Here is a 25812-nt window from a genome sequence, read left to right as displayed (position 1 = left end):
TATATTTACATTACTATTAATAAACTGAAGCTGAGGGGTTGAGATTTGCTTGGTATCTCACAGCTAGCAGAGCTAAAGCTAGGACTGAAACCCAGATCTTTGGGCTCTAAATCTGGGGCTCCTTCTATTAACCAAATCATTTCTACCAGTGTCCCTTGGATTGTGCCTTGGGGGTTGCTTTCAACAATTGCCTTACATAAGGACAGTCCAGCTCCTGAGTCTGAAAATGGTAGCCCAATCCAACTGGAGACTAGAGATTTCTATAAGGCAGTTGGAGGAAAGGTGGGAAGAAGGTGGACTGGCTTAACAGACATTCCTAAGTCTCAGTCCTAGAAAACTTTTTAAAATTTTAATTCTTGGATTGCACTCTAGTCTCAGTCTACTTGAATAAGGAACTCTGGTGGTGGGGCCAGACAAACTCATTCTTGAATAGATTCGCAGGTAATTCTGAGGTGCCACCTTGATTGAAAAGCACTGTCCTTTTCTAGATGAAAATTGATGCCCACATCATCCAAGAACTCACCGTACTCCCAGATTAGTGCCTGAACCAACTTGGTCTTTGAGTTTTCCTGTGTTTCATAGAAATCTGTTTGGGTGGGTCATGGGAACAAGCCTCTAAAAAGCCACAGGGGAAGGATTGCTTCTCTGAAGCTTAAAAGGGCGGGCCCAGGCTCACTTCCTCCCTCTCCACATATGGACTTCCTGTTGTCGCAGTGTGTTCACATTTATTCCTCCTTCACTTCTCCTTTTACACAAATAGCCTCAGACTTCCGTTGTAACAGCTTTGTCGCAGCCACCTAAAGGACAATCATCAAGGCTAAAGGACTGAGGAAAAGTACCTGCCAAAGGTAAGATTGGTGACATTTTAATCTGGTTTGAGAGCAGAGATGAACCATGTGGGAGAGGGTATCTTCTTAGGGGTCTCCATATACCTCGCTAGTGACCCTAAAATCTCCTGCTTCTGTTTCACAAATATTGTGCAGGAAGTAAAAGCATCAGCAAGATCCTAGTAACCTTCTAAAGGCAACCAGGCCAGAATTAAGCAGGTTCCCATTTTCTGATATCTCTTTGGGTCAGGACATTCCTATCCTTAAATTGCTTCCAAACTTGAATTTCTGTATGTGGCCATTTATGATGCTTGGAGCTGCCTGTGTGAGATGAAGTTGGGGAGATTTCCTACATGCTTTGGTCTTTAGAAGATTGGTCTTGTGATTTTAAAGTAAGGAGAGAACCAACAGCCAGAGCCATTTAGAAACACAGCTGGGAGATGTAGGTCTAGTTCATTTAAGAAAATTTCAAAAGTAAACTTAGTGGCTCCCACTAAATACAAGGACTGCTGCAAATCGCAACACCCAGCTCAGCCAGGAACAGACGACGTAGTCAGTACCTGTGTTTTAAGAGGTGAAATTTAGACGGCTCTAAGAGATGATTAGAATGGCTGTTTTCAAATGACAGGAAGTGCATTGTGATCATCCCCCAAATACATTTACCCTTGGTGTGCAAAACATGAATATTAATAAATATGACATGCACCAATCAATGAAACTTAATATTGCAGTATTTCTAATTCATGTCCTATAACTAGTGATTGAGGTGTCATAGACTCAGAAAGTCATAGCCACATTTGGTCCTGGCTTTCTGTGACCACCAGAATTGCTAGGTCAGCTCACCACAAGGACTCTAAATCAGAGCTTTCTCCTTCCAGGACCAGCAAGTGTCTCTCCTGGAGGGGAAAGAAAAGTTCCCTAGGATCACAACCACCCACCAACAACGAGGGGTGGGAAGGCCAAACCTCGGGCTACTGAGTCTTGAATTTACAAGTAAAATCCAGACTTTTCAACAAAGTCATTTAATAATCAACTGTTGAGTACCCTCTGGGTCCAGGCACTGGGCTTTGGAAGATGATGGTGGGGACCGGTGGTGGCAAGATAGGAGGACAGTAGTCCAGCAAATAGGCCTGCTCGTAAAGAACTCCCATAGGAGAAAAGAGATATTAGATATGTACACAACTGCTTTGGAAGAAAGTTGAGCAAAACCAGAATCTTAGCTGTTGGCTAACCAAAGAAGTTTTGCTTTCTCAATCTCTACCAGAATCTACACTGTTTTGAAATTGCAGTTTAATTGGAGCAGAGACTGAGCTAAAACATGATTTCCTGTGATGTTTCCTGTGTGGGCTGGTTAAGAATATTTAGCCTTTAAATGAAAGGATTGGGCACCTTTACACCCACAGGGAACAATTCAAAACCTAGCCCTTCACAATTACTATAACCTAAGGGATTTCCCCTTTGGTACTTGACAGGAAACACAAACTGGAGAGGTCAAACTCTGTTGGTCTTCAGTTTCTTATGTCCTCAGGTTGACCTCTGTCTACTCAGAAGGATTCAGACTCGGAGCTGAGGCCTTTTCGTCTTCCTTACTCCAGTCTTGCAATATACCAGTGGCTAGATATTGTGCTAAGTGCTCGGAGACGCAAAGATAACTGATGTGGTTATCAAATCCGAAGTGTTTGTAGAGTCTAGCATGGGGGACAGACACAAATACTACACAGAAATACAACAAAATGTGATCTTTTCTATAATTAAGGGAGTGTGTGCACAAAATGTAGGGGGAGTTTAGGAATGTGCCAAAGACTCCCTGGAAGAAGGGGTGACTGCTTGGCTCCATTTTCAAAGAAGTACGAGTTTTCTGTGGAGCCTGGGGATAACGGCATTCAAGACAGGGCACAGTAAATGCAAACTCAAAACCTGTGAACCCCCAGCTATGTTAGAAATGAGAGTAAGCAAGACTGGAACATGACAAGCCATGACTGCAGAACCACAGGAAGTGGATATCCATTTCTCTTCCTTGGTGCTAGAATCCCAGCACCTGAAAGTGGAAGGCAAGATCCTTAACCAGGCAGGTGGCCCAGCCCTGGTTATCCACAGGACAGAATTGATGGACTATGACCTGAAATGAGAGTGAAGAGGCAGATATTTTCCTCCCCAGCCTAGATTTTCCAGTGGTAGAATGAAAGGTGGAGCTTTTGGTGAGGTTACAGCCATTCTTTATCCCTCAGCTTCTGTTCCAGGAAATGCTGTGTTGATTTAGTTATGGTGGTTTGGTTTGTGTTCCTACATTAGTCAGCCCACAGCACTTCCTGTACCAAGTGAGTATCTGATGTATGCAGATCACACTGGGCCTAGAGATTGGGCACTTGCCCTCAGGGTGCTACAGGACCCAGCTGCCACCACAGATGCAGAGCTGTGAAAGTAACCCAGAGAAACCAGACAACTGTGCACAGCGGGCCTCCGGGGGGTTGCTGGGGCACGGGAGGAGAGGATGGCACCTGGGGGTTGGGGGTCAGTTTGGGAAGGCTGCCTGTAAGTAGGCTTTGGGAAAGAAGAAGAGAATGCATTTCCAAAGCCCAGGGCTGATCACCCAGAGTGGAGGCTATGAGTCTGTGTTGGGATACAGAGGCAAGCCCTCCATTCATCCCCATCTCACCAGCACACAGTAGTAGCAGCAGCTTCAATGCATCATATGTACTGGCCAAGAATTGTTGAAAAGAAAGGATGCCACAAGGATACATTTGTATAATCATTTAAAATAGAAGTGTTATATTCCAAGTCTTAGAATGTTGTTACTTACAGGAAACTTGGAGATTATTCTGGTTCAAATAAAGTGCCCAACTCATAGTGACAGCCCAGGATACACTGGGGGTGCCCCAAAAAAATGTATACACATTTTTAAGAGATGTTAACACTTTGGTCAACGTTGCTCAAACAGCTGTTTGCCGTAATCAGAAGTGTCTGGACGCTGATGGTAACCACTTTGAGCACCTCTTGTAATTGCAGAAGTCAAACGTGACTTGTATTCGTCTTTTGTTATCGATATATATTAATAGTCTTTTTCCTTTCTTAAAATGTGTGTACATTTTTTGGCTATTTTTAGCTATTATTGTAACATTCCAATCTACTTATTTTCCAGATAAGGTGACTTGTCCAAAGTCCTAAAATTACTAACCTTGTTATTTAGACAATTTCCTGATTCTCTATGAAATTCTCTTTCGTCCACACACTATACTCCCTTTTCTTATAGACTTCTTATTAAGTAGGCATCATTAGACTTTGTTTCTTGTTCACACCAAGAAATTTCCATCAACTTTAATTAAAAAGAGCATTACATTCCAGAAAAACAAAGAAACTTCCAGGGCATTTTAACTTAAGTGAAATAAAAATACAACTTAATTATAAATCCAATTAATCTGAAATCAATAAGCTAGCAAATCATATATTTAATATACATTTAATTTGTCAAAATTTTCGTTGACATTTTATATTTCAGGAGAACTAGTTGAGGAATAGGGGTGAGAAATTATTTTGACACCTCACATATTTTAAAATTTGTCCAAGTAGATTTGAACTCATGGTTTAATATTCACTCTATATAGGAGCAAATAGAAGCATTTAAGAATTATCTAGAGATTTGTTCTTCTAAAAATAGCTATGGTAGAATCTCAGTATTTATACTATCAGGAACTTAAGTTGTAATGATTTTGAAATCAGAATCCTTTAAATCAATTACTCATATTAAACTCTTCTTAAAAAATTTCTAGTTTGACAAAAATTCAGACTTACAGAAAAGTTGTGAAAATAGTACCAAGAATTTCTGAACTGCCTTTACCCAGGTTTCCCAAATATTAACATTTTACCAGATTTTCTTTATTCTTCCCTGGCTTTCTTATTTGAGGGCAATTGCTGACATGATAGCCTTTCCCCCTCTGTGCTTTAGTGTGTATTTTCTACAAACAAAACCATGCTCTTCCATAACCACTTTACAATGACCAAAACCCGGAAATGAACACTGGTACAGTAGTACTGACGATTCATAGATTTTGTTCAGAGTCTACCAATTGCCCCATTACTCTTGTTAGCAAAAGGAAGTCTCTGATCATACATTGCTTTTGACTGTCAATGTCTCGTGAGTCTGCTTTTATCTGGAATAGTCCTTTATATCTTATGACATTGATATTCTTGAAGCCTCCAGGCTAGTTATTTTCCAGAATGTCCTTTTTGGGTTTGTCTGATGTTTCCTCATGACTAGATTCTGGTTATTCAAACTTTTTACAGGCGAACCACAGAAATGGCTTTCGTTATCCCACAGATACCCTTGTCCATACTGGGCTGTGCTTGTATGCATGAGGGATAGGCTTCTCAGACAGGAACACTTCACGGCACAGTTTTACACATTTTTAGAGTAAGGACAGAGAACCTCTAGTCTACTGACTCCACATTAGAGGTAACTGTTTTATGTAACTGTTCCTTACTTGGAGTGGTCTTGTTATAAAGGTCCTTGTCTCAGCTCAGCTGCTAGTACCATCTGTGATTTTTTTTTTTGTTGAGCTGTTATCTTGCTAAATGTCCAAATGGTAGAAAATGAGCTTCCAAGATCATCTGGATTTGTCTTTCTTCATTTTTTTCTCTCATCTTTGCTTCTTCCTTCTTTCTCTCTTCTACAAATCACCAACTTCTCTCCCCTGAGAGCAGCCTTGAAGGGAAAAACCTTTGCACCAGATTGCAGTATCAGGGAGGAATAAGATGATAGACATATTCCGTTGCCAAAGTGATGGAGAGATGAGAGGAAACTAATGCCTAAAAGTTGTTGGTTCTGTTTTGTTTTTAGTATCACCTCTCTCCCTACAATTGACTATTATTCCCTGGAAGAGACATACATGCCTAACCCGCCCTCCTTTCTCAGCCACTGCTCACAGGGGTGCAAACCGAAAGATGAAGGGAGTCCTTCTGGAGGCTCATCATTTTGTTGCGAGTGAGTTGAGGAGCAGTGAAAGGAGAGTGGGCTCTGGAGGCTGAAACACCTTGGCCTGAGCCTTGTCTTTGCTGATCATTAGTGGGGTGATCTCGTACCAATTATCTAGGCTGTCTGAGCCTTGGACTTCCTGTTTGCAAAGTGGGGCTATTGACACCAAAGTTGCAGAGCTGACGTGAGGACTATAAATAAAATATGTTTATGAAGAACTCGGTATTTTTTTCAGGGTTCAGTGAACTATATCATTGATCTAAATTTATTTTGGCAAGAGAGCCTTAATTTGGGGGCCCTCATAGAGAACTGATTTTTTTTCCTGTTTAGAAAAAACTTTTTTTTTAAAGATTTTTTTTATTAGGGAAGGGGAACAGGACTTTATTGGGGAACAGTGTGTACTTCCAGGACTTCATTCCAAGTCAAGTTGTTGTCCTTTCAATCTTAGTTTTCGAGGGTGCAGCTCAGCCCCAGGTCTAGTTGCCTTTGCTAGTTGCAGGGGGCGCAGCCCACCATCCCTTGCGGGAGTCAAACCGTCAACCTTGTGGTTGAGAGAACGCGCTCCAACCAACTGAGCCATCTGGGAGCTCAGTGGCAGCTCAGCTCAAGGTGCCGTGTTCAATCTTAGTTGCAGGGGGTGCTGCCCACCTTCCCTTGAGGAACTCGAGGAACTGAACTGGCATCCTTGTGGTTGAGAGCCCACTGGCCCATGTGGGAATGGAACTGGCAGCCTTCGGAGTTAGGAGCTTGGAGCTGTAACCGCCGGAGCCACCGGGCCGGCCCGAATATGACCTTTTTTAACCCTTAATTTTTTAAACCAGTATTGAGGTCACCATTTTAAAGATGGGGAAATTGTGAAAGTTAGAGAGGTTCAGTGAGTAGCCTAAGGTCATGCTTCTGGTAGGTAGCACTGTCAGAATTCAAAACTAGATCTGTTTGATTCCATTGCTAGTGTTTATCAAGCTGTGTTCCATGGAACACTATGTTCTCTGAGCCATTAATAAGTAATCTTCAATATAAGAATGGGTTTGTAGTTATATATGTAGACTTTTCTTAGAGACCCACAGTGTACTTTAGCATATAACAAGTTTCTCAGCAGAAGTCATTCATTAAAAAAGCTGTTTATTGTGACTTGTTTTTATCTAATCCCATTTACTTCCAAAATTATTTGATCACGTGGTGATGGAAGGAGAATTGACTCTGGGTGGTGAACACACAATGGGATTTATAGATGATGTAATACAGAATTGTACACCTGAAATTATGTAATTTCATTAACAATTGTCACCCCAATAAATAAATTAAAAAAAAAATTATTTGATCACGGATTCCTCTCACTCCCTATTGTTTCATTTGTTTTTGTTTGAGGAGCACTTATTAGTATCTCATAAATTAAAAAGTCTGTGTAACACCAAAACTATCTTGCTGTGGCTTCAGATTGGTCTCTAGGATTGGATCAGATAAGGCTGGAGATCAAGAATTGATAGTTCCTTGAAGCTTCTGTCCAACCTTAGCCACTTCTTTTTCCCTCCTCCCCCTCCCCCACTCGGGTTCAAGCCGTTGTTTCTCAGTCTAGTTGTGTAGGACACAGCTCCCTGGCCCATGCTGGTGTTATGAGCCATGCGCTCCCCCGGCTGAGGCAGTCGGTCGCCAGTCGTCCATCGGCCGCTCACAGCAGCTCATGGCAGCTCTCACTGACTGCCGGCCACTCACGTCAGCCAACAGATGGAATCAAACAGATCTAGTTTTGAACTTAAACTTGATTAAGTTCAAGACCAGATTGGATGGCCATGCAAGTATGGGTCAAAGAAAAGAGAGGGATTGAACTAGAAATCCACATGACGGTTTACCTTCTCAAGCTTTTTGCTTGGAGGAAACTAACGTGTAAACTTAATCCTTGGCCTCCCTGTTGGGCTGTGGGAGGTGGCCACAGCTAACTGCAGTTCAGTCACGGAGATTTCCTAGAAGCTGACGTCAGGGAATTTCCTCACAGAGCCATGAGTCATGGGCTCTAAATTTGGGCTAGGAGTTGCCGACTTTGACAGTGGAAGCCTGTCAGTTCTTCCAGGCAGTGGAGTTGAAAGGGGTGACAGGGTAGGAGCTCAGTAACTGATCAGTCACAGTGAATAAAGGGAAGGGGGAATACATGGAAACTGGGGCCATCATTGCGTGCGATAGAAGTAGTGACAATATCTACCAAATGGGCAGTTTTTCTCCTTCAATTTAGTGTGAGTCTGAGTAACTAAAAAAAATCAGGGATGGCGAAAGCAGAGGTTCTTCTTTCTGTCTGTGAAGTAATGTCAATGTTTGGCTGCTTAAAGAGACTACACTCGTTTGAATGTCAATTATGTCGTTAATACAGCTGAAAATTGTTGAATTCCCATGGCATTTGGTACTATTCTTTGGGACTTGACATACTTATCTTTCATTACTGTGCAAAAGGCTACAGTAAGAATTCTCAAGAATTTGGAGATGGAGAGTGGTAAATGTCACATCCTAAGAGTTAAATTAATTTAAAAATTCTGGATAAAATGAATCTCAGTCGACGAGAGACTTGGTCAATATAGAGAGGCCTGGGAGACACTCAAATCTATTGTTTCTCAAGAGTGGTCCTTTAAGACTAAATAATCACGGGTTCCATTTGTTGAGTACTGGCCATATGTCAATTTCTGTGGTAAGATCATTAAATGTTCACATCCACCCTCTCAGATGTAAGTATCACCCCATTTTACATAGGAATAAATTGTGACTAGAAATGCTAAGTAGGTTTCCAAATCTCATATAGCTGTTTAGTGGCATTTGTGAGAGTTGACTTTAAGTTTGACCTCAAAGCCTGTGTAATAAATCATCATTTTTTTTCACCTCTCAAGTACAGTAGTCCCCCCTTATCCTTGATTTCACTTTCCATGGTTTTAGTTACCCATGGTCAGCCATGGTCTGGAAATATTAAATGGAAAATTCCAGAAACAGACAATTCATAAGTTTTAAATTGCACCGACCTGCTCTGTCCCACCTGGGACATGAATCATTCCTCTGTCCAGTGTATCCACACTGTATATGTTATCTGCCTGTTAGCCACTTAGTAGCCATCTTGGTTATCAGATCAACTGTCCCAGCATCATAGTGACCCTTCCAGTAGCCTAACACTGTGTCTATGCCAATGTCATTTATCTCACTTCAGCTTATCACATAGGCATTGTATCAGCTCGCTTAACCACAAGAAGGGCGAGTGCAGTACAGTAAGATTTTCTGAAAGAGACCACTTTCACATAACTTTTATTATAGTATATTGTTATAATGTTCTATTTTATTATTACTATTGTTAGTCTCTTACTGTGCCCAATTTCAAGTTAAACTTTATCACAGATATATGTATATAAAGAAAAAAACATAGCACATGTAGGGTTAGGTACTATCCACAGTTTCAGGCATCCACTTGGGGTCTTGGGACACGCTTAAAATCTAATTAACTTTAACTTGGTTAAAGTTATGATGAAGAATTAGGAATAATTCTGAGTGTCAAGACAAGAAAGGGAGGAAAAGAGGACAAAGTAAAGGAAGAGGAAAACAGTATGAAATAGACATAAGTATTTAGTCTTTTCAACAGAGATTATTGTGGAACAGAAGTAGGCTCCTCAGGCTTATCTGCAGCCTGATGAATCATCTCTCAAGACCATCTGATTTCTGGGTACCCTGACACAGCAAAGAAGGTACGATGGATTGTACAAGCAATCTATGCACCAGTAAAATACATAGTTCTAATGGGGGGGGGAAAAAATTGACATTCTGTTTTATATATTAGCCTCGTGTAGTTTTAAAGTATGAGTCACTCTAGAGCACCCCACTACTTCTGAGAGAAAATTCAAAATTGTGTATCTGGATCTCTGGAATTGATGACCAGATTTTAGATATTGGTGTCCTCACCAAGAAAAACATTATGTTTTTTTTTTTTTTAATTCAAGCTCTCTTTTCATTTCTCCATTGGATATTTGTTGGCCAGTTTTATCTCTGCTATAAGATTGACATCTCTAGAGGATAGCTACTGCTTAGTCATGATTGCATCTCCCACAGCATCTGAGAACAAAAAACACCATAAATGTCTCTTCAGTAAAAGAATAAATGAGGCATAAATATGTTCCCACCACCTTCATGTAGAGAGGTTCACAGACCACTAGTAATACGCATGTACATCTCAGGGCATCTAAGGAAATGGCTGATTAAGCCACTGGCCTTCTCCACAGCCTATCCCTGACCCCAGTGCTGCTCTCTTGAGTAAGTGCCCAGACACTAGTCCTTGAGCATTGGCCTGGTGGTGTCACCGTGACTCACCCTCCTCCAAGAATGGCTCTATTGCTTACTTCTAGAGCATTTCATTCCATGTTAAGCATCCTTAGTTTGTTGAATTGGAGCAAAACTGAGTGTCCAAGATGAGTCAATTGGTACCTCAGATCAGAGACTAAGACAGCAGGGAGTTTGGGGAAACTTTTCAGAGAAAAGTCATAGCTTAAACCCAAGGTAAGGCTGGAGATCCTTGAACCCTGAATGTGTGTGCCCTCTGATTTTTGGAGTCACCTTGCAGAGTCAGGTAACTTACTTCCTGTTTTTCCTTACACTTTTTAGTGCAAGAATATCCCAGCATGGGCATGAGTAGCTTGAAATTGCTGAAGTATGTCCTGTTTTTCTTCAACTTGCTCTTTTGGGTAAGTGTGTTTCTTCTGAGCATGGCTGAGCTCACCGCCTCTCAGCTACACTCTAGTTCTCACTCCTCTACTGAAAAGAACTGTGTGAAGTGCAATTTATGTGTGCCTGGCTCATGTGCAGTATACTCAGCCTAAGAAGAAGGGAAAATACTTTCCTCCCCTCTTCCCATCTTGCCACAATGTAAGCTTACAGAATTGAAAGGTAACCAGTGCGGTTCTTTATGGGGATGCCGTTTCTCTCTCTGGGTGCTTTAGGCTATTACTGCTCACTGCTGACATCTGTGGATGAGAAACCTAAGCCTCTACATTCTGTGTACTGAGTACCTCTTTTTTTCTAGCTTTTATCTTCCCTCCTGGGCCTCTTGGAAGAATAGCTGGTTGAAAGGGAAGTCACCTTTTCTGGGGAGATTAGCAACTGAATTACAGATATAAGATGGAATAGTATTTTTTTCTACCGTGTTTCCCCGAAAATAAGACCTAACTGGAAAATAAGCCCTAGCATGATTTTTCAGGATGACATCCCCTTAACATAAGCCCTAATGAGTCTTTTGGAGCAAAATTCAATATGAGACCTGGTCTTCTTTTCGGGGAAACGCGGTAGAAAAATGTTCTTAAAAGTTGGCTCCTCTAATTTTCTACCTAGCAAAATGAACTTCTCAAACAGGGCCTCCCCTGTACATGGTTGTGCTTTTCACGTGTAATGGAAGACCATGTGTAAACAGCAGAGGGAACAAGGAGTAGAGAATCTGAAGCATGAAGATACTGTGTTACTCACAGGAGTGAGCTTCCCCTGGTGTCTGACATAGCTGGGAGGCGGCATGAGTGAGACATCACGGGAAGATGTTAGTCACCTGTTTCCTAGATGCATGGGAAAAACTGGATAAAGAGGTTGTTCTTCAGCCTTGATAGAGCTAATGGAAAAAGGTGATTCTAATCTCAATTAAGTGAGAATGTAAGGAGATACTCGAGAACCACGTGTGACTATAGAATGTTGTGCGATTCTTCTTTTCAGTTCTGTGGCTGCTGCATTTTGGGATTTGGGATATATCTCCTGGTCCACAACAATGTTGGGGCGCTCTTCCCTAGACTCCCCTCCCTCACGCTGGGCAATGTGCTTGTCATCGTGGGCTCCATTATCATGGTGGTTGCTTTTCTGGGCTGCATGGGCTCCATCAAGGAGAACAAGTGCCTGCTTATGTCGGTGAGTCTCTCACAGTCGATGTGGTACCATAAGTGGGGGGACATGATGCCTTACACCCCAGGCAAGATGTTTCTTGGCAGCTCACCTATGGGCAAGGGGAAATCATAGGAACTTAAAACGGGCATCTCAGCTCAACCAAGTCTATCTATACCAATAGTATTTTGTTTCTCACTGAGGTCCCAGGGATAGATGGGAGAGGGCATTGCTATCCTTTTTGGAATCCATTTTACACCATTAACAACAACCTTTGTCATTGCAACTTCCATTCATAGCATTTCGTTTCTTTTTCATGTCTGGTTGAAATCAAGTGTCATCCATCTACCTAAATCCTCCTCCCATTAGTATATATTTTCAGGATCTGACTCATAGTCACTAACTAATAGAACAACTAGTTCTCTAGTTCTCTAGGTTCTTCTGAGTACTGCAATCCTCCTGATATAGCAGAAGATGCTTCCTTATTTCATATCTGCATGAGATATGCCATAGTGTGAGTGACCCAGTTCAGGCAGGGGCCCAGGCTACAGCCATTGAGGTCTAATATGAGAGATGTGAGAGCTTTTCAGTTGTTCCCTGTCAGGTAACTATTCCGAGGAGCACCTTTAGGCTTCAATTTTGCCTATAATCTCTATGAAAAAAGAGCTACTTACTTCTCCAATGTACCCAGGAAAGAGCTTGGTATAACAGCGCCATTCCATCCATAAGTGTGGGTGCTCAATCACGTTGGTTCTTCCTCAACTCATTTGGTTAATCTTCTTTCCCTTATGGGTCAACTCTTAAAGTGGATAGAATAAGAGAAAGAATAAGAAAGTCCCTGTTCTCAGAGAGTTCCAGACTAATGGCAAAAGATGGAAGATAATAGACATGGGGAAAAGGTTTTAAGTAGTGAAAATTCATGTTGGGGTAAAAAGGTGAAGGAGCAGAAATAAGTAAAAATGTGTTTTCTGTTACGTCTGTTAACAATAAAGGGAGTAAGCAACTAAAGTTGGAGGTAAATATGAATTAGAACCATGATTAGAGCATTTCTTTTCCCCATCTGTACAGGGCTCCTCTCAACTTCCACCATCACCTGTCCCCACCCCAAAATAGTCCTGTTCTTGCAGAAAGGACCAAGCCCCAAACTCTAAGGATTCATGGTTTAGTTTACTGGTCTTTTGTTCAACTGTTTTGATAGGCTAATGCCAAAATTGTTTCATTGATTCAACAAATGGTATTGAATATGCATTATGCACGTAGAGCTTGATAGGCACTTGGGAAGAAAATAATACAGTTAGGAGACAGCTGATCCGCCCGCTACAGTCTTGGAGTCTAGTTGTAGGAAAAGAATACATATTCCTCCCAGAACAAAAGAAAGCTGGTGAAGGCCCAAGCAGGCGGGAAAAAACCTACCACACACGTGCAGACATGACTGGATGCTCCCAGGATGGAGTGGGAATAGGGGAAGAACTGGGGTCAGTGGTGTGAGCATGTTTCTCCTTTGCCCCAGTTTTTTGTCCTGCTGCTGACTATCCTCCTTGCTGAGGTGACCTTGGCCATCCTGCTCTTCGTGTATGAACATACGGTAAGTTATAAAGAACACAACTCACTGTTGTATGGCTGACAATGGGGAATGGGCAGTGGAGAAGAAGTTGACACAAAATAAACCCTATAATTAGAGGGAGAAGCAAAGCGGAAGGTTGAAGGAAAGAGAGATTTATTATAATTTGAGAGAGAAAAATATTTCATGAAGGTTATTGCATTTGAATGGGTTTTGAAAGATGAGTAGCAAGAACCGTAAAAACAAGCTTATCTTTCTCCTACTTACTTTTCTCCATGTGTTTAGCAATATAGAACATGTTTCAGTACCTAAGAAAGCCCATTGATTGATTGTCCCCTTTTCTCCTTTGTAAAATCAGAGTTCTGGAAGCATAAGAGACCATTTTGTGCTTCTCCTTCAATGCCATCTCACCCTTAGCATTATATATATATTTATTACATATATATATATATAAATGTCTAGAACGTCCCTCCCTTCCCTTCTGTAGCTCTGAGATCATTTGGAAGGGAAGAGCAAACGGAACCAGTACCCTATACTAGAAAGTCCTTGTTCCTTGAACTCACCTCTGTTTTGCAATGTCTCCTTTGCTGGAACGTGCCCTTCCCAGCTGAGGAAGTCTGTGGCTGATGGCCTGACTGACAGCATCCAGCGATATTACTCGGACAATAGCACTAGGGCTGCGTGGGACTCCATCCAGAGATTTGTGAGTACAGATGGAATCTTCCTCAGCTCAACCCTGACCTAATTTTCCAACCTCAGTCTCAGGGGCTAGAGGGGACTTCCTTTCTCAAAAGTCAGAATCTAAGGTCCACAGCCTATTAGTTCCAGAATATGCTTGGCTTCACAAACAGGAGGGACAGGAATCAGTCTGATTGGTACAAAGTTGTCTATATTCTCTTTCATCCTTCACCGACTCCAATAGGCTTATTGTTTAAGCCTTACTAAGATGTAAGGAAGACCCACACGTGTCATACAAGATTAGTTTGTGTAGTTTCCAAATTTTTCCTAGAAACAGAAATTGTATCAGACAAAGAAATCTCTTTTGAATTCCTGAGTCACCCAACTCTTGCTTGTCACCTAGCTCACCAGCATCCCAGTTCTTAGACACCCTCCATACCCACAAACATAGATTAACTCTGCATTCCTGCCTTGGTGTGTTGGGAGATAAAGGAGGGTCAGGGATCCCGCCTGGCACTGGCAGAGTCTGTCTCAGACAATGCCACTCTGATCACATGGAGCTTCCTGTGGCCCTGCCATGTCTGCTTAGTGTGGAGTAGAGGAAATACCACAGGAATTAGCGCCCAGAGACCAGGATTGGGTGGCCTTGGGAAAGTCACTTAACTACTCTGAATCTGCAATTCTTGATTTCTTAATTCAGTTTAAAACCCCATGTATTATAGAGTTTTCAGACATATACAAAAGTAAAGAGAATGATAGCAAAATGAATCTCTGAGTGCCTATCACTCAGCTTCAACAGTTAACATTTTGCCAATGTCATTTCAACTAATGCCCTATGCTTTTTTGCTAGACTATATTAACGCAAATACTAAACATTATATCTTTTCACCCATTAAATATAAAGATAATAACCTTTTTTTTAAAAAAGTATATTTATTTTTTAGAGCAGTTTTAGGTTTACAGCAGAACGGAGAGAGAGGTACAGAGATTTCCCACATATGAGTACCCTCTGCTCCCACACATATGCATTCTTGCCTATTGTCAATATCACTCACCAGAATGATACTTTTTTTTTTAACCAAGGATGAACCTACATTGACACATAATTATCACCCAAAGTCCATAGTTCACAGTAAGGTTCTCTCTTGGGGTTGTACACTCTATGTGTTTGGACAAATGTGTAATGAAACACAACCGTCATTATAATATTACCCAGAATAGTTTCACTACCCTAAAATCCTCTGTGCTCTGCCTGTTCATCTCTCCTCCTACTCCCATCTGGGGAAACCATTGATCTTTTTATTGTCTCCATAGTTTTGCCTTTTCCAGAATGTCATATAGTTGGAATCATACAGTAGGTTACATTTTCAAATTTCCTTCTTTCACTTAGTAATATGCATTTAAGTTTCCTCCATGTCTTTTCATGGCTGAGTAGCTCATTTCTTTTTAGCACTGAATAATATTCCATTACCTGGATATAATACAGTTTATCCATTCCCCTACTAAATAACATCTTGGTTGCTTCCAAGTTTCGGAAATTATGAATAAGGCTCTTGAGCAGTTCTTTCTGTGTGTGTGAGCATAAGTTTCCAACTCCTGTGGATAAATACCAAGGCGTATGGTTGCTGGATCCTATGGTAAGAATAGGTTTGGTTTCGTAAGAAGCTTCCAAACTGTCTTGCAAAGTGTCTGTACCATTTTGCGTTCCCTCCCACAATGAATGAGAGTTCCCATTGTGTCCCATCTTCACCAGCATTTAGTATCAGGGTTCCAGGTTTTGTCCATTCTAATAAATGTGCAATGATATCTCATTGTTTTTTAATTTGCAATTCCCTGATGATAGATGATGTTGAAAATCTTTTTATATGCTTACTTGCCATCTATCTGTCTTTTTTGGTGAGGTGTCTGTTAAGGTCTTTGGCTCCTTTTATAATCAGTTTGTTTTCCAGTGGAGTTTTCAGAGTGCTTTATATATTTTGGGCAACAGTCCTCTTTCAAATGTGTCTTATGCTAATATTTTCTCCCAGTCCGTGGCTTCTTTTCTAATTCTCTTGATATTGTCTTTTGCAGAGGAGAAGTTTTTAATTTTAATGAAGTCCAGATTATCATTTTTTTCCATGGATTATGCCTTTGGTGTTGTTTCTAAAAAGGAATCTCCATAACCAAGACCATCTAGATTTTTTCTTACATTATCTTCTAGAAGTTTTATACGTTTGTGTTTTACATTTAGGTCTATGATCCATTTTGAGTTCATTTTTTGTGAAGAGTGTAAAGTTTCTGTCTAGATTTCATTTTTTTGCATGTGGATGTCTGGTTGTTCCAGCACCACTGGTTGAAGAGACTGTCTTCAACCAATGTATTACCTTTGCTCCATTGTCAAAGATCAGTTGACTCTATGTATGCGAGCCTATTTCTGAGCTTTATATTCTATTCCATTGATCTACTTGTCTATTCTTTTGCCAGTACCATATTGTCTTGATTACTGTAGTTTTATAGTGAGTCCTAATGTTGAGTAGCATCAGTTCTCCAGCTTTGTTCTTTTCCTTCAATATTGTGTTTGTTGTTCTGGATCCTTTGCCTCTCTATATAAACTTTAGAATCAGGTGGTTGATATCCATATAATAACTTGCTGGAACTTTGATTAGGACTGCATTGAATCCATAGATCCAATTGTGAAGAACTGACATCCCGACAACATTGGGTCTTCCTATCCATGAACATGGAACATCTCTCCATTTACTTAGTTCTTTTTTAATTTTGTTTATCAGAGTTTTGTAGTTTTCCTCATACAGCTCTATGTATACTTTGTTAGGTTTATACCCAAGTGTTTTATTTTTGGGGGGGAAGATGCTAATATAAATAATACTGTGTTTTAAATTTCAAATTTCACATATTCATTGTTGGCATATAGGAAAGCAATTGACTTTTACATATTAACCTTATATGCTGCAACCTTACTATAATTACTAGTTAGTACTAGAAGTTTTATGTTGATTACTTTGGATTTTCTTCATAGATGATCATATCATCTGCAAACAAAAACAGTTTTATGTCTTTCTTCTCGAATTTTATACCTTTTATTTCTTTTTCTTGCCTTACTGCATTAACAAGGACGTCCAATATGATGTTAAAAAGGAGTGCCTTATACATGATTTTAGTGGGAAAGCTTCAAGTTCTCACCATTAAGTATGATGCTAACTGCAGGGCTTTTTGTAGATTATTTTTGTATCAATTTAAGCAGGTTCCCTAGTATTCCAACCTTGTGAGGATTTAAAAAATTAAGAATGGGGTTTGGATTTGGCAAATCCTTTTTCTGCATCTATTGATATGATTGTACAATTTTTCTTTTTTAGTCTTTTGATGCAACAACTTGCATTAATTGATTTTCCAAGGTTGAGCATGTCTTGGTTCAATTTTATTGTGATGAGAACATGTAACATTATATCTATCTTCTTAAGAATTCTTAACAATGCATTATTGTTGACTATATGTCCAATTTTGTATAGTAGATCTCCAGTGCTTATTCATTTTTAAATGTTGAACCAGTCTTACATATCTGGTATAAATCCCATTTAGTCATGGTGTATAATTCTCTTCATGTTTTTTTTATTCAATGTGCTAATATTTTGTTGAGGATTTTTTTATCTATGTTCATGAAAGACACTAATCTCTAGTTTTGTTTTGTTTTTTCTTATGTCCTTGTCTGATTTTGGTATTAGGGTAATGTTGTCCTCAAAGAATGAGTTAGGAAGTAGTCCCTCTGCTTCTATACTCTGAAAGAGATTATAGAGAATTGGTGTGATTTCTTCCTTAAATGTTTGGTGGAATTTACCAATGAACCCACATGGGCCTAGTTCTTTCTGTTTGGGAAGGTTATATATTATGATTCTATTCCTTTAATGGATATAAGCCTATTCAAATCATCTATTTCTTTTTGTATGAGATTTGGCAGATTGTATTTTTCAATGAATTGGTCTGTTTCATGTAGGTTATCAAATTTGTAGGCATAGAGTTGTTCATAGTATTTCTTCATTATCATTTTAATTTCAATGGGATCTGTACCCCTTTTTTATTCTGATATTAGTAATTTGTGTCTTCTCTTTTTTTTCTTACTTAGCCTGGCTAGAACCTTATTGATTTTATCGATCATTCCAAAGAACCACCTTTTGGTTTTGTTGATTTTTCCCTATTGATTTCTCGTTTTCAATTTCATAGATTTCTGCTCTAATTCCTATTTATTTTCTTCTTCTTACTTTGAATTTAATTTGCTCTTCTTTTTTTAGTTTCCTAAGGTGGAAACTTAGATTACTGATTTTAGATCTTTCTTCTTTTCTAATATTTGCATTCAATGAGATACATTTTTCTCTAAGCACTGCTTTTGCTTATTAAAATTCCACAGTTTTTTATGCATGGTATTTTCATTTTCGTATACTTAAAAAATGTTTTAAAATTTTTCCTGACATTTGTTCTTTGACCATGTGTTATTTAGAAGTGTGTTGTTTAGAACTTCATGTAAAATAACTTGTTTGTAATACACCTAAAATTTTATAATAATTCCTTAATATCACTAATAAATGATCTACAATCAAATATTTCTAACTACCTAAAAAATTAGTTTTAATTGGTTTCTTAAGATCAAGGTCCAAACAAGGTCCACATGTCACATTTGGATGATACGTCTCTCTAAATCTCTTTCAATTTATAAAAGTATTCCTCTTTGTTCATGCTATTGATTTGTGGGAAGAAATTAGGTTGTTTGTTCTGTAGAACCCCCACTTTCTGGATCTGGCTAGTTTCTTCCTCAAGATATTTTAGTGTCAGAGAATCTTTATCTCCCTTATTTGTGAATCTGGAAGCCTGTTGCAGGTTTTACTTCTAGTGAGACTAGCATAGCTGATATATCCTATTACATCATGTAAGCAAGCACATAATGTCTAATTGTCCTACTTTCTTTGATCTTAAGACTGGTTGGTGGGTCTACCTATGGTCAGACTAATCCCTTCATGATAAAGTCCTCTGTGTTTCTAATCTTTGACCTGTAAAGTGTGAATAAACTAAATATACTCTCTGTACTTCAAGGAGTCTATATGAATGAAATGATATAATAGATTTGAAAGCGCTTTGTTCAAAGGAGCTAGAGTAGTCAGGCCAATTCTGGATTTTTGCTATAGAATGAAGTATGAAGGGCCCATCTTTTCTCCAAGGCCCAGAGTTTTCTTTCTGCTGACTTCTAACAATTATATTTTTGGGGTGTTTGGCTTTCAGCTGCTATGTTGTGGTATAAATGGCACAAGTGATTGGAACCCCGTCATTCCAGCATCTTGCCCTTCAGATCCACAAGTTGAGGTAATTTTTTGGACAACTTTTTGTTTGTTGGCCTCTTTGATTAAACTTTTAATTATCTTAGAAAATCCAGTCATATAGGACCTAGTCCTCCCAACCAGAAACAGGGAACCTCGAACAAAACAGACACCTGGGAGACAACCCAAGTAACCAGACAAGTCATGAAAAACAAAAAAGGTACAAGCTAATTTAGACTAGAGATGTGATTAAGAATATTGCTGCCCTAAACTGTTATAATAGAAGGGGAAAGCATGTGATAGAGACAGAGGATTATGTCTAGATTTTTCTTGAGCAAGAAGTGGGTCTCCTTATGGCTGAAAGTGAAATTTGTAAGGTTGAGGTAGAAAAGCTTCTTCTTCTACCCGTTTCTCTGCTCTCCTTCTTTGGAGAGATGGAAGCATCCAGTCAGTGAAATGAGTCATAAGTAAAGAGCTGGGAGAGAGAAAGTTGGAACTACTGAAGCAACCTGCCTACTTAATTTGGATCTCTAGACTAGACCCAGAGAAGAAGCCAAAATCATCTTTCAACTCGACCAAGTCCCTAAGGTTCTATTATCCCATGTTACCCACCCTTAGGGTTGTTTAGAAATCTCTGGAATTTTTTAGGTCTGTGAAGAAAAGCTGGGACACCTACCAGCAAGCAACTGCCCTGGAGCTTGGTAGGGCCATGACAGATTTACTGGCTTTTGAAGCAGAAGCTGAAATGCAACCAATCCTAGCATTGCATAGGCTGTATTCCCATTTGTTAATACCAAGTCAGTAGAAAATTTTCAAAGAACACAAGGACATCTGTTGCTGACATACCTTTTGCGAGCTAGTTGAACTCAGTGTGTGAGGATCTAAGACTTCTTTAGGTGTTACTATAATGATAAGAACACCAGAAAAGTCTAGCTTAATATTCTCCACTTTATGCCTGTTTCTTTATTCATGTAAAGAAAATCAAAATGTAACACCTGGCCTAAGTCTCTTGGCATAAGGCAAAATACAAACTATCTTCCCAAATAAATCTCTTGGTAATGTTGAATAATACAGTGACATAATTTGTACTTGTAATTTTTTCTAGGGATGCTATAAAAAAGCAATAATGTGGTTTGAGTCCAACTTCCTGTATATTGGCATCATCACTATCTGTGTATGTGTGATCCAGGTAAGAGCTTAACCACAGGACTATTTTGAGGATTAAATGAGTTAAGTCATCTAAAGTTTCAGAACAGTACCAGGTATGTAGTATGTGCTCAATAAATATGAGCTCCCCAGTCAAGTAGCAAATCATGTTATTACCAATTTAAAGCATACAGAAAACATGCTATAAGATCTATCTGGTCAACTTATTCCTAAGAGAAAAGCTTGTGATGAACAAAACAGTCTACTTTAAAAATTGGCCTTGTATATTAAGCAAGAGTTGGTGATGAAAATTATAATCAATTTCCTTGTGTTGTTTCTCTGCTCAGTTTAAGTCAGGAATTAATTGGGGGTAGTTTTATATTCTCTATTGTGTGATATTTCTACTATTTTTATAGCCAAGTCTTTTGGGTATATCACAGATTAGTTAAGACTTAATCAAAGAGCTCAGAGGGAAACAATTTTTCTCTGCTTGGAAACCAAGAAGGCCTAGGGCATGAATAGAGATGACTCCTTGCATGAAGTGCTGACTTGTTCAGAACGTGATTATACCAGCAGCAGAGCTTCTTAAGCCTTCTTAAGGACTTCTTAAGGAGACAAAAGATGTCCCAACACTTTATACTCCACTTTCTTGCCATCTTTACCCCACACTTACCTACGCATTGCCATTCTGAAACTAAAGGAGAGAACACCTGAGAAGGAATTGGAATTGATGACAGGAAGGGTGGTCTCAGTATAATAGATACTTCCTTTTACTTTGGGGAAGAGATGGCTCTTCCTACAAAGACCTCATATTTTCTCAACTCTTTCCTCAGGTGTTGGGGATGTCCTTTGCACTGACTCTGAATTGCCAGATTGACAAAACCAGCCAATCCCTAGGGCTGTGACCTGCTACTGCCTTTGCTGGAAAGACTTGTTTCATCACTGGAAATCCAAAACCACTTGTAGCATGAAGCCCAAAATCATCATCTCCTGGACTGACATCTTTGTTCAATTCCCATCTCTTCCTTGTTTTGGTCCCTGTCTTATACAACCAGAGAAGAGGGTGTTGGCCAGGCCCTTCCCACCTCAGGAATCAAGACAATCATTCAGAGTGGCTGCTGTGTCACTCAAAATGGTGACACTAATACCTGAGCATTTTCCAGACACGAGAGGCCAAGAGACCCTGTGGCATTAATGGCTCAAGATCAAAGGATGGGCCCAGGACTTGAATTTTCAAGACTCTAGTCTCTAAATCATGCCCAGGTAATTCTCCAAAGTCAGCGATAAACAATGGGAAGGACGCTCTGGAGCTAGACTTACTAGATCATTGTCACCACCCCGAGTTTCCTTTAGATAGGATGCCTTGGCTACAGAAATGACGGGCTACTCTTTCTCCAAAGAGTGAGGTTTCATTTCAATTTCTTTATTAAAGGGCATTATTGAGTCATTATAAGTCTTTCCAGAAGAAATGATCCATTTATTGGTATCCTGACTTTACCAATCTCTTAGCCTTTGATTTACATAGCTATGGAGTAACTCAGCAGGACTCATATCTCTGAAGGTGATCAGCACATTCAGAAGAGTTCTGGTGTTCTTTCTCTATCACATAAAGTTTTGTTAATGTACTATTTTAACTCTTTAGTAAATAAAATAGCATGTGATCTCAAGCACTACATTCCCATTCTTATATCTCAAATATACTTTACATAACTCAGACTGATTGCCTTGCCAGCAAGTCAGGAATATTTGTTATCTATTGCTGCATAACAAATCACCCCAAAGCTTAGTGGCCGAGAACACCAAATATGTATTATCTCACAGTTTTTGTTGATCATGAGTCTGGGAACAGCTTAGCTGGGTGATTCTGGTTCATGATGTCTCACATAACTACAATCAAGAGTCAGCTAGGGCTACAACCATCTCAAGGCTCAACTGGAAGAAGATCCACTTTCAAGCTTTTTCCTATGGCTCTTGGTAGGCAACAGTTCTTGTTACATGTACGTTTGCATAAAGCTGCCTTATGACACGGCAGCTGGCTTTCACCATAGCAAGACATTCAAGATAGAGCATGAAATACAGCACCTAAAACAAGCCATAGTCCTCTGATAGTATCATTCAGAAATGCCATTACATCATTTCTGCCATATTCTGTCCCTTAGAAGTAAGTTGAAAGTTAAACCCACACTCAAGGGGAAGAGATTAAACAATGGTATGGATACTATGGGGTGGAGATCACTGGGTGCTATCTTAGAGGTGGCCAACAATGCCACGTTTGTTGGGTCAGGAAAAGCTAAATCAAATTGTCAATAAGCTAAATTAAATTGTTTATATGATAACCACATTTTTAAAATCAAAAGATCAGAGCATATCTAATACAGAGCCAAATGCAGAGAAGTCAAAAAAAGGTATGAAAGAATTGGTTTCTATTCTCAAAGTGTTGTGTAGAATCTCCTACTTCCCTTTAAGGAAAATTGGTCACTTTAGTAGTAGTGTATAGGAAAACCTACACCTTTTGCACTTTCCTGAGGCAAAGAAGTTGCAGAGGAGACATTCTCGTGAGTATCACAAGTATCAGAAGTATCTCACATGCAACATGTACAAAATGAAACTTATCGTACCTTTCAAGTTTGCTTTTCTTTGTTCCCTGTATTAGTGAGTGATAACACCACCTGCCCAGTTGCCCCAGCCAGAAAGCTGGGCTTGTCCTGAACTCTAGCCTGTCTTTCACTCCCAACATCCAGTCAGTCATGAAATTTTAAGGATTCGCCTACAAAATACCAAATCCATCCATTATCCTTATTTTATTTCTTGCCCGTATTCCTTCAATAGTCCATCTCTTGTCGCCTAGTAGCTACTACTGACCCCATCTAAACTATTCTCCATACAGCAGTCAAAATAATATTTCTAAGACTTAAATATAATCAAGATACTTCCCTGCTTGAAACCCTTCAATAACTGTTTCTCTTAGTGTAAAAATCTAGGTTCCTTATTAAATCTACCATGTCCTACATGATATGTCCCGCTCTTAGTTCTCCAGCCTCACCTCTTGCCATTCTCACTCTTATTCTATGTTTTAGCTACATTAAAGTTTATTTAGTTGCTCTTGGCTTTATCAATACAAATCAATTTTTCCCACTCATCCACTGTTCCTCTTTTCTCTGGACAATTCCTTCCGTCTCCTTTCTCTAAGGAAGGTTTCCCTAACGATTACAAAGTTTACTAACTATTGAGGTCTTCCCAAGTACGAGACAGCATGCTGAAAGCTTTACATATCTTCCCATTTAAATATTGATGAAATGTCTCATGTGTACCTCCATAACACTCATAGAAACTTCATAGATCTTACCACATTTTATTTTAATCACTTATTTATTTGCTTTTATTAATCGCTGACTTGATCAAGTTAGAAAAAGAGAGAAAAAAGGTACAGATTAATTATAAATAAAAATTGGGCAGTAACCATAGATACAGGTAAGATTTTAAAGCCCAGTATAGAATATAATAATAATAAAAAAAATTAGACCAATCATTTTTTTAAATGTAGGTGCTACCGACAACTTTCTAAAATAATAGAATCCATACAAATTGACTCAAAAAGTGATTTCTGATTCTGACAAGATAGTGGACAACATTACTAGACTAAACTTCCCACAATAAATATCTAAAATGCTGTATAAAATCTTTGAGACATTTTATTAAGATCATTATTGTGCTAGAAAGAAAATCAGGGATACTCAAGCCAGAGCCCTACTGATGGTGTGAACCACAAAGATAAGAGAAATTTGAGGGCACTTGCCAAACTTGGTCAACTTGGGTATCAGTTTTCATGGCCTCATGGCACATGGACTAGAAGAGGCAAATTTCAGGGTCTGTTTAAGGTGGGGAGTCTAAGTAGAAGTCTTTTTTCTTTTAAGTCAAAGATCTCTAAAGGGCTCTACCTTAGTATAAGAGTGAACTAGAAACACCACTTCTTTTCATCAAAGATTACATGAAAATCTCTCTAAAACTTGACAATGTAGCAGAGGAAGGCAACATCCTTAAGAAGCTGAATCCATAATCTGGTTATCATGTTGACTTAAAGTGTACATTTATAGTGTCTGAGTCATCCTCAAACTCTCAAACTAAAAATTTAGTTTAAAGTAGTCCCAAACAAGAAGTTATCTCAGGCTCTGGCAGAAAAAAAATGCACACACATTCTGAAGGAACAAACATAACACCAGGTCTCCATGAATCTCAAAAAGCAAATTTTCAATGGAATTGAGCTACTTACAGTCAAAATTCACCAAACACATGAGAAAACAGGGCACTATGAGCAGAGTGTATGAGGATTAGCATTTCTCCACATCCTCTCCAACACTTGTTATTCCTTGTCTTATTGATAATAGCCATTCTATTATCAGGTGTAAGCTGGTATCTCATTCTGATTTTGACTTGCATTCCCCTTATAGCTAGTGAAGTTGAGCATCTTTTCATGAGTCTGTTGGCCATCTGTGTGTCTTCTTGGGGAAAGTGTCTGTTCAAGTCCTCTGCCCATTTTTATTAATAACTGGATTTTTTGTTGTTGTTGAGTTGTATGAGTTCTTTATATATTTTGACTATTAGCCCCTTAATGAAGGTACTGTTTGCAAAAGGAACCCTCATACACTGCTGGTGGAAATGTAATTTGGTGGAGCCTTTTAGAAAATAGTATGGAGGTTCCTCAAAAAATTAAGAATATGATAAATGTCTATTACATTGTTCTGTGCACCTGAAACTAATAAAAAAATTGAAGAAAAGAAAAAGATTCAAACTGCAAAAAAAGAAAAAGAAAATTAAGAATAGAGCTACCATATGCCCCAGCAATCCCTCTTCTGGGTACTTATGCCCAAAATTTGAAAATACTTATTCATAAAGATATATGTACCCTTATGTTCATTGCAGTATTATTTGCAATAGCTAAGATGTGGAAACAACCGAAGTGTCCTTTAACAGATGATTGGATAAAGGAGATGTGGTACATATATACAATGGAATACTACTTAGCCATAAAAAAGATAAAGTATTTGTGACAACATAAATGGATCTTGAGAGTATCATGCTAAGTAAAATAAGTCAGATGGAAAAGACAAGAACCATATGATTTCACCCCTATGTGAAATGTAAAACAAAAAGCAACAAACAAAACAAACTCATAGACAAAGACAACAGTATGGTGGTTTCCAGAGGGGGAGAGGGATATGGGGGAGGATAAAGAGAGTAAAGGCAGTCAAATATATTGTGAATAAAGGAGACTAGACTTTGTGTGGTAAGCACACAAGGGAATATACAGATGATGTATTATAAAGTTGTACATCTGAAACTTATATAATGTTATTAATGTTATTAACCAACGTTACCCTCAATAAACTTAAATAAAAGTGGGGGGGAACTACAAGGCACTATGAACCAAGAGAAAAAACAAATGATAGGAAAAGACCC

At 39.1% G+C, this 25812-nt stretch overlaps 1 protein-coding gene across 1 annotated transcript; it reads left to right on the top strand.

The window, feature by feature from the left end:
- The first annotated feature begins 750 nt into the window (after positions 1 to 750).
- Positions 751 to 25104, top strand: CD53 (CD53 molecule). The gene is made up of 8 exons (XM_081025451.1): positions 751 to 848; positions 10417 to 10496; positions 11509 to 11697; positions 13181 to 13255; positions 13839 to 13934; positions 19175 to 19255; positions 20315 to 20398; positions 21189 to 25104. Exons 2-8 carry the CDS (start codon positions 10434 to 10436, stop codon positions 21258 to 21260), a joined length of 660 nt encoding a protein of 219 aa, XP_080881577.1. The 5' UTR covers positions 751 to 848; positions 10417 to 10433; the 3' UTR covers positions 21261 to 25104.
- Positions 25105 to 25812: the final 708 nt, after the last annotated feature.

Source organism: Rhinolophus hipposideros (assembly GCF_964194185.1).
Source record: "Rhinolophus hipposideros genome assembly, chromosome: 19".
NCBI classification, from domain to species: domain Eukaryota; kingdom Metazoa; phylum Chordata; class Mammalia; order Chiroptera; family Rhinolophidae; genus Rhinolophus; species Rhinolophus hipposideros.
Note: the sequence above shows the minus strand (reverse complement) of the source record. Positions and strands in the feature narration are given on the sequence as shown.